Source organism: Bos javanicus, chromosome 3 (assembly GCF_032452875.1).
Source record: "Bos javanicus breed banteng chromosome 3, ARS-OSU_banteng_1.0, whole genome shotgun sequence".
In the NCBI taxonomy this organism is placed as follows: Eukaryota; Metazoa; Chordata; class Mammalia; order Artiodactyla; family Bovidae; genus Bos; species Bos javanicus.
The window spans coordinates 23,903,007-23,912,883 of NC_083870.1; the positions used below are offsets into that span (position 1 = coordinate 23,903,007).

Here is a 9,877-nt window from a genome sequence, read left to right on the forward strand (position 1 = left end):
CGCGGTCACGGCCGCGCGGCTGGCGCGGGGATCTCTGGCGCCCCCCATCACCCGCCCCTCCTTCCTCCAAGCGCTCCCAGGCGGCCGAGGGGCGGTGAAAACTCTTCGTAGTCTTGCATCAGACTAAAGGCGGGTATGGCGTTTGCTGCCCCAGTCCCGCCGCTTTCCCTGCGGCTTCTAGGGGAGCTTGCTGGAGCAGCCACGCGACAGGCTGGATTCCGCCAGCGTCCCCCAGGGAAGGCAGGACTTGGCTGGGCGAGCCAGGGCTGGGCCGGCCAGGGAAGGCTCGCCGGTCCCTGAGTTCCAAGAAGGGAAGCCACTTTGGCGCCCCTCCCCCCGGCACCCCCGCACGAGGCGGGAGAGAAGGCCCCGGGCTGCCAGGGCCACTGCGCGCAAAGGCCCTGGGAAGCCGCGCTGGCATCCCGCGCGCAGCCTGCACTTTGCAATGTTGGCGGGAAACGTTCCAACGTGAAACACGCCGTTGCAAACTGAACGGAAAGTCTGCATCCTGCAGCTTGTAGACGTTGGTTCCTCCCTCTTTCTCCCTCCACCTTCCCCAGCCCCCAAACTCGGGAGACCCCCAAGACTGACCACCAGGTAGGAGGTGAGGGTGGGGCGCGCTGGGCCGAGTGTGTCAACCACTGTCCACGGAGGATGCCACACAGCCCTTGTCTTTCTCACGCTCGCCTAACCTTTAGCTCGGCTATCAGCTCCTCTTTGCTCAGGTTCTGCTTCTCCACCACCTGCAGCCCTCCGTCTTGCAGGATCTTCCGGCAGCAAGGGTCCAGGCTATCACTGATAAGCACTTTCCGTAGATTTGCAAAGGCCATTGCTGGAGTCGGCCTTGGAATCTGCAGCTTTTCCTGGGCAGAAACACCTAAAGCGACACGCGGCTGCTTCGACTGGCGGGCTTCAGTAACTGCGCAGGATTCGCGATTGGACAGAAACTCTCCAACTCTCTGTGACTCCGCCCCCTCGTGGTGGTTCTGGGTCTTCAGATCTCCTCCCACTTTATTATCCTCGAGACAGTCTCTCAATGTCAACCAAAGCATTTCTCTATAAGTGGTGAGCAGACAGAAGCATGTTTTTGCTGAGTAGCTGATTCATATCTGAAATAAGTTGAGAAATATTCGCTCTCATCACGAGAGAAATATTTCCTCTTCACTTTCCTCTTAAGGACCTAACTCTTCAACAAGCATTTATTAACGCACCCACTATGTGCAAGGCAAGGCGCTGGATGCTGAAGGGGCTCGAATTTCAAAAGGACATAGCCCCTTTCCTCTGGTTGGCTAACATCCGAGAGTACCAAAGACACAGATGAGGAAAGTTAAATAATAAAAAGCAATAGGGAACTGTTTCTGAAACCTCACAAAACCATGATTAATTCCAAATGAATGATGCAATGAAAATTGTAAATTTGAAAAAGAACAAGTCCATTTGGACTAGTCAAAATATTTGTTCAATATTCTCCTCTTCCACTACTTCCTCTCTAATTACTTTAAAAAGAAAGAAGAAGAAAAAGAAGAAAATGAGATGTCAGTCTGGCCTAATTTATATATTGAACAAGGAGGCACTTCCAGCCCTTATCTCCTTTATGTTTAAACCCTACAACAAACATGCTCTTCCATGCCCTATCTTACAGAATACTGGAAAATCCTATTTTGGATTTTTTTAAGGCCACCTAGAATCAGAAACCGGAGAGGGCAATGGCAACCCATTCCAGTACTCTTGCCTGGAAAATCCCATGGATGGAGGAGCCTGGTAGGCTACAGTCCATGGGGTCACCAAGAGTCAGACACTTACTGAGCGACTTCACTTTCACTTTTCACTTTCATGCATTGGAGAAGGAAATGGCAACCCACTCCAGTGTTCTTGCCTGGAGAACCCCAGGGACGGGGGAACCTGGTGGGCTGCCATCTATGGGGTCACACAGAGTTGGACACGACTGAAGTGACTTAGCATCAGTAGCAGGATCAGAAACAGAGTCAGGGACCCTCACAGACGAATTAGAATTCATTATATCCAGCCCACTTAACCTTTGTGTTCTGTTGTCCTACGCTATTCACAATGCTCGGGTGCAAGAGCCTTATCCTATAGGACTATTCAGTGTCAACACTCTCATGTAATGAAGCTGTGGACAGATGATTCCTAGGCACAAATCAGAAGTTAGACCAAATGCTTCCAATAGGAAAGAAGATAATTTGGCTATCCTGTTTGCTGGTTTGGATGATTTCTTGCTCCCGCATCCCAGCACTCCTGAGTATTTCATTTCTCTTCCTCTCAGGAGGTGCCCAGCAACCCTGGAGGCCTGGGGAGCAGACAGTGGAACTGGCCCAAGAGGCTAACAAAGCAATTTGGGAAGCACCCATTTTGGCTACCTCTTTAACTCAACTGTTTCCTGGACTCACCCTCTGCTTCCATTCAGTGTAGAATCTAAAGCCCACTGTATCTGAAGGGTAACCCCAACCCTTGACCCCAAGTCAAACTTCTCAGATGCTGTTGAACTCAAAACCAGAGGCCCTTCCACACCTGTCACCTGGGCATTATTTTCTTGCTTTAGTATTTATGACCCACCTACTTTCACACTGGACACACAAAAGGTACTTCTAAGCCCATTAAGAAAGTAGTCAACAGATGTGTTCAGTTCCAGTTAGAAAGGAGGGTGTGTAATAATTTTTACCATAAACAAGTCAGAAACTTGTTCCTCTTTTAAATTTTCTTTGGCATTGTCTTCAAGTTATCTCATAGTACCTTGGACAACATATATGTGAACATTTCATGTCTCATTCTCCCCCTAGGATCAGAGACACAACTTTATGTCCCTCTAGACTAAGATCATGGCATCTGGTCCTTCACTTCATGGGAAATAGATGGGGAAACAGTGGAAACAGTGTCAGACTTTATTTTTGGGGGCTCCAAAATCACTGCAGATGGTGACTTCTGCCATGAAATTAAAAGACGCTTACTCCTTGGAAGGAAAGTTATGACCAACCTAGATAGCATATTCAAAAGCAGAGACATTACTTTGCCAACAAAGGTCCATCTAGTCAAGGCTATGGTTTTTCCAGTAGTCATGTATGGATGTAAGAGTTGGACTATAAAGAAAGCTGAGCACCAAAGAATTGATGCTTTTGAACTGTGGTGTTGGAGAAGACTCTTGAGAGTCCCTTGGACTGCAAGGAGATCCAACCAGTCCATTCTGAAAGAGATCAGCCCTGGGATTTCTTTGGAAGGACTGATGCTGAAGCTGAAACTCCAGTACTTTGGCCACCTCATGCGAAGAGCTGACTCATTAGAAAAGACTCTGATGCTGGGAGGGATTGGGGGCAAGAGGAGAAGGGGACGACAGAGGATGAGATGGCTGGATGGCATCACTGACTCAATGACGTGAGTCTGAGTGAACTCCAGGAGTTGGTGATGGACAGGGAGGCCTGGCATGCTGCGATTCATGGGGTCGAAAAGAGTCAGACACAACTGAGAGACTGAACTGAACTGAATAGTGCCTGGCACAGAGATTTCCATGTTGGAGATTCAGAAGACATTGCGTTCAAATTTAACTTATCAAGCACCTACTATGTGCCAGGTACCATGGCTTAACAATAGGGTGCAGTGATGTACCAGTCACACCCCTTTCACCTGAAAAAACAAGAAAAACAACACAGACATATAGAGAATGGATTTACACATAGCAGAGGAAAGAGAGGGTGGGATGAATTAAGAGTGTAGCATCGACATATATACAGTACCTTGTGTAAAACAGATAGCTGGTGGGAAGCCCTGTGATGACCTAGAGGAGTGGGACATGGGGCATTGGGAGGGAGGCTTAAAAGGGAGGTGATATGAGTATACTCATAGCTAATTCATGTTGTTGTACAGCAGAAACCAACACAACATTGTAAAGCAATTATCCTCCAATTAAAAAATAAATTTTAAAAAAGAAGAAAAACAACACTTAAAGTATAGCATTCAAAGAATAAACATAAATATGCTGAAGTGCTTTAACAGCAAGAAGGAGACCTCCCAGCACAAACTAGGGGCAGCAGGAAATATTCTAGAAAGGTTGCCTTTGAGCTGACACTTCAATGCTCATTGAAGGCAGGCACTCAAAGAGGTCCAAGGATACAGAGATGAGTACAACTTATTCTGCCTTCAAACTGCTCATGGTCAGTCACCTAATCTTGAAAGCATATAGGATTTATAGAATAGGAAGCTGCCATGTAGAGGGAAAAAAAATAACATTTACAAAAACCCAGAGAAGTGAAGAATTATAAGATGTTCACAATGGCTACTCCAGGGGTATTGGCTGTGGAGGTGCCAGAGGAGCAGATAAGACTATAGAGGAGCCAGCAGTGAAAAGTCTTGTCCAGAGAAGAGGTTTCAATTTGACTCAAAAGGTAGAACAGAGGTGCTGAGCCAATTTTTAGAAGTGATATAGTTATATTGGGCTTCCCAGATGGCGCTAGTGGTAAAGAACTCACTTGCCAATGCAGGAGACATAAGAAATGGGGGTTTGATCCCTGGGTCAGGAAGATCCTCTAGAGAAGGAAACGACAACCCACTCCAGTAATTATTGCATAAGGAATCCCATGGACAGAGGAGTCTGAAGGGCTACAGTCCATGGGGTTGCAAAAGAGTCAGACACAACCGAAACAACTTAACACACATACGCACACGTACGCACACACATTGTTACATTAGCTGGCTGAGCTGAGCCTTGATGTGCTTAGTCATTCAATCATGTCTGACTCTTTGCAACCCCATGGACAGTAGCCTGCCAGGCTCCTCTGTCCATGGGATTCTCCAGACAGGAATACTGGAATGGGTTGCCACTTCCTTCTCCAGAGCCTTGATACTGTTAGTTCAGTTCAGTTCAGTCGCTCGGTCGCGTCCGACTCTGCAATTCTGTGGACTGCAGCACGCCAGGCCTCCCTATCCATCACCAACTCCCGGAGTATACCCAAACTCATGTCCATTGAGTCGGTGATGCCATCCAACCATCTCATCCTCTGTTGTCATCTTCTCCTCCCGCCTTCAATCTTTCCCAGCATCAGGGTCTTTTCCAGTGAGTCAGTTCTTCGCATCAGGTGGCCAAAGTATTGGAGTTTCAGCTTCAAACATCAGTCCTTCCAGTGAACACTCAGGACCGATCTCCTTTAGGATGGACTGGTTGGATCTCCTTGCAGTCCAAAGGACTCTCAAGAGTCTTCTCCAACACCACAGTTCAAAAGCATCAATTCTTTGGTGCTCAGCTTTCTTTATAGTCCAACTCTCACATCTATACATGACCACTGGAAAAACCATAGCTTTGATTAGGTGGGCTTTTGTTGGCAAAGTAATGTCTCTGCTTTTTAGTATGTTCTCCAGGTTGGTCATAACTTTTCTTCCAAGGAGTAAGTATCTTTTAATTTTGTAGCTGCAGTCACCATCTGCAGGGATTTTGGAGCCTCAAAATATAAAGTCTGCCACTGTTTCCACTATTTCCCCATCTATTTGCCATGAAGTTATGGGACCGGATGCCATGATCTTAGTTTTCTGAATGTTGAGCTTTAAGCCAACTTTTTCACTCTCCTCTTTCACATTTATCAAGAGGCTCTTTAGTTCTTCTTCACTTTCTGCCATAAGGGTGGTGTCATCTGCATATCTGAGGTCCAGCAATCTTGATTCCAGCTTGTGCTTCATCCAGCCCAGCGTTTCTCATGATGTACTCTGCATATAAGTTAAATAAGCAGGGTGACAATATATAGCCTTGACATACTCCTTTCCCTATTTGGAACCAGTCTGTTGCTCCACTTCCAGTTCTAACTGTTGCTTCCTGACCTGCATACAGATTTCTCAAGAGGCAGGTCAGGTGGTCTGATATTCCCATTTCTTTCAGAATTGTCCACAGTTTATTGTGATCCACACAGTCAAAGGCTTTGGCATAGTCAATAAAGCAGAAGTAAATGTTTTTCTGGAACTCTCTTGCTTTTTCAATGATCCAGTGGATGTTGACAATTTGATCTCTGGTTCCTCTGCCTTTTCTAAAACCAGCTTGAACATCTGGAAGTTTATGGTTCATGTATTGTTGAAGCCTGGCTTGGAGAATTTTGAGCATTACTTTACTAGTGTGTAAGATGAGTGCAATTGTGTGGTAGTTTGAGCATTCTTTGGCATTGCCTTTCTTAAGGATTGGAATGAAAACTGACCTTTTCCAGTCCTGTGGCCACTGCTGAGTTTTCCAAATTTGCTGGCATATTGATTGAGTGCAGCACTTTCACAGCATCATCTTTTAGGATTTGAAATAGCTCAACTGGTATTCCATCACCTCCACTAGCTTTGTTCATAGTGATGCTTCCTAAGGCCGACTTGACTTCACATTCCAGGATGTCTGGCTCTAGGTGAGTGATCACACCATCATGATTATCTGGGTCATGAAGATCTTTTTTCTACAGTTCTTCTGTGTATTCTTGCTAGATAATATTCCTATCCACCCCACCTACCTCCACCCCTCACCCCTCACCCCATCTCCAACTTCCATTGTAGGTTGGAGGTTTTTCTTTTATAACAGGGGGCTGTGCGTGTTAAGTCTCTTCAGAGGGCTGGAGAAGGGCAATTGTTCTCCCTCTCTCTGTGTTGAACAGAAACTTTGGTTCTCTTGGAAGTATTAGGAAAATAGTTCTGCCTTTCTCTCCAGACACCTCATACCCTCCCCACCCCTGACACTTGCCCCTTGGGAAGTGTCTGATCAGATTCGTGAATTTGGGGGAAAGGTCCTGGTGTGAGTCAGGCCAGCCACTTCTTGGCTGTCTCTTTTAGAGTAGAAAACCCACAGATAACGTGCACTCTGCTGCTTCCTGGTACGTGATGAACCCCCCAGGGCAGGCCCCACCCCACGCACCTGAGGGTGCAGAGCTGCAGCTGCCCAGCTGCTCTTCCTGAGGAGGGTAAGGTCCAGGGCAAGGGGGGAGGTGGGAGAAGTAGGAATCCCATTTGATCTCCAAACTCACATCATGAATAATAAAACAGACATTTTTAGTGGTAGAGGATGAATTGTCATCTGCAAAACACGCACAACTGGATTTGAATTCCAGCTTCTCAAATCACTGATAATGTGACCTTGGGCAAATTGCATTGCCTCTGTAAGACTTAGTTTTCTTCTCTATAATATGAGACTAACAGTGGAATAGTGTTTACTTCATAAGGTTGTCGTGAAGATTAACAAGGTTGTTGCGAAGAGCCCACAGATAACTGCCAGCTGTAGTGCGCGGCTTTCATTCATTCAGTCAGTTAATATATGTTTATTGGGAGCTTGTGAGCCTGGCACTGCTGAAGGTGCTGGAAATGAAGCTTTGAATGGGACAAACACAACCTCTGCCCTCATGGAGCTTGTGTTCTAGTTGGAGAATGAAAATGAGTAAGTAAATAAATGAAAGATTTGAAAAGATAATCTTAGGGTTAAGTTTAATGAAGAATAAAAACAGTGATGTGATAGAGGGTTGTGATAAGGGGACATCTATTTCCCTGTCTATTTCCCTGTCTATGATCAGGGAAGGCTTTCGAAGAAGATGATATTTGAGGTAAGACTAAAATAAGTCAATTATTGGACATCCCTAGTAGTCCTTCCCTAGTGGCTCAGACGGTAAAGCGTCTGTCTGCAATGCAGGAAACCCGGGTTCGAACCTTGTGTTGGGAAGATCCCCTGGAGAAGGAAATGGCAGCCTACTCCAGTATTCTTGCCTGGAAAATCCCATGGGTCATGGAGCCTGGTAGGCTACCATCCATGGGGTCGCGAAGAGTCGGACACGACTGAGCGACTTCACTTTCACTTTCGCTAGTAGTCTGGTGGCTAAGTCTCCAGACTCCCAGTGCAGGGAGGCCTGAGTTCCATCCCTGGTCAGGGAACCAGATCCCCCATACTGCAACTAAAAATCCTGCATGCAGCTACTAAGACTGGGTGCAGCCAAATAAATATATATTTATAATAATAAAATAAAATGCACTGTAAAAAATATGTCAATCATGCAAAGCAATAAGGAGGGGGAGTTCTAGGCAGCAGGGAAAGCAGAACAAGTCAAGGAACTGGCCCACCAGTATTTCAATAACACTTACTGTGTGCCAGGCATGCGATAACCATGCTAAACAAGTCATGTGAGGCCACTGCCCTCAGGGAACTCATAGCCAGTGAGTGAGCACATGTGCTGTGTGTTTCATCTGTACTGGACAGTGAGGAAAGCCTCTGTGGAGACGGTGCTGAACTTGAGATCTGAAAGTGGAGAAAGAGCCCTGGAGAACTCTGGAGGAAAGGAAACAGTAAGAACAAAGTCGCTTGGGTAGAAAAGAGCATGGCTTTTTCTCGAAACTGACAGAAGTTCCAAAAACCTGTCATGTAGAGAGATCAAGAGGGAATGTGGCCCTAGAAGAGATGGGGAAGTTATCAGGGAACAGACCACTCAAACCATGGGAATAGACTGGATTTTCAGCATTCTTGGGATTCCCTTGTGCCTCAGCTGGTAAAGAATCTGCCTATAGTGAGAGAGACCTGGCTTCGATTCCTGGGTTGGGAAGAGCCCCTAGAGAAGGGAAAGATTACCCACTCCAGTATTCTGGCCTGGAGAATTCCATGGACTGTATAGTCTATGGGGTCACAAAGAGTTGGACACGACTGAGCGACTTGCACTTTCACTTTGACCATTCACATTTATGGATGTGAAGAACAGCATTTAAACTATCCCAAAGGAAAAGGGATCACTCAAGTGTCTGAAAAGATCAAGTCTGGACAGAAATGAGCTCAAATGGCAATCTGAATCTCTCTCCTATCTCTGTTTTCCTCTGAGTTTGCTTCATTTCTAGAAAGGCAAGATGTGGCATATGCTTGCCTGCTAAGCTGCTTCAGTCGTGTCTGACTCTTTGCAACCCTATGGACTATAGCCCACCAGGTTTCTCTGTCCATGGGATTCTCCAGGCAGGAATACTGGAGTGTGTTGCCATGCCTTCCTCCAGGGGATCTTCCCTACCCAAGGACTGAACCTGTGTCTCTTTCAACTCCTGCATAGGCAGGCGAGTTCTTTACCACTAGTGCCACCTAGGAAACCCAAGATGTGACATCAGTTAAGTTCAGTCGCTCAGTCGTGTCCAACTCTTTGTGACCCCATGGACTGCAGCACACCAGGCCTCCCTGTCCATCACCAGCTCCCAGAGATTACTCAAACTTGTGCCCATTGAGTTGGTGATGCCATCCAACCATCTCATCCTCTGTTGTCCCCTTCTCTTCCTGCCTTCAATCTTTCCCAGCATCAGGGTCTTTTCCAATGAGTCAGCTCTTCGCATGAGGTGGCCAAAGTATTGGAGTTTCAGCTTCAATGTCAGTCCTTCCAATGAATATTCAGGACTGATTTCCTTTAGGATGGACTGGTTGGATCTCCTTGCAGTCCAAGGGACTCTCAAGAGTCTTCTCCAACACCACAGTTCAAAAGCATCAATTCTTCGGCACTCAGCCTTCTTCACAGTCCAACTCTCACATCCATACATGACTACTGGAAAAACCATAGCCTTGGCTAGACAGACCTTTGTTGGCAAAGTAATGTCTCCGCTTTTGAACATGCTGTCTAGGTTGGTCATAACTTTTCTTCCAAGGAGTAAGCATCTTTTTATTTCATGGCAGAAGTCACCATCTGCATTGATTTTGGAGCCTGAAAAAATAAAGTCAGCCACCATTTCCACTGTTTCCCTGTCTATTTCCCATGAAGTGATGGGACACAATGCCATGATCTTAGTTTTCTGAATGTTGAGCTTTAAGCCAACTTTTTCACTCTCTTCTTTCACTTTCATCAAGAGGCTCTTTAGTCCTTCTTCACTTTCTGCCATAAAGTGAAAGTGAAGTCACTCAGTCGTTTCCTAC

The 9,877-nt window shown here is 46.2% G+C and overlaps 1 protein-coding gene across 1 annotated transcript in view; it reads right to left on the reverse strand.

Moving 5' to 3' along the window:
* PHGDH (phosphoglycerate dehydrogenase) overlaps positions 1-934 on the reverse strand; it is a 32,434-nt gene extending 31,500 nt beyond the window's left edge. Inside the window, exon 1 of the mRNA XM_061409101.1 lies at positions 693-934. Within this exon, the coding sequence (XP_061265085.1) occupies positions 693-830 (138 nt within the window). The 5' untranslated portion in view covers positions 831-934. The remainder of the gene's footprint in view (positions 1-692) is intronic.
* Between the last annotated feature and the right edge of the window lie 8,943 nt (positions 935-9,877).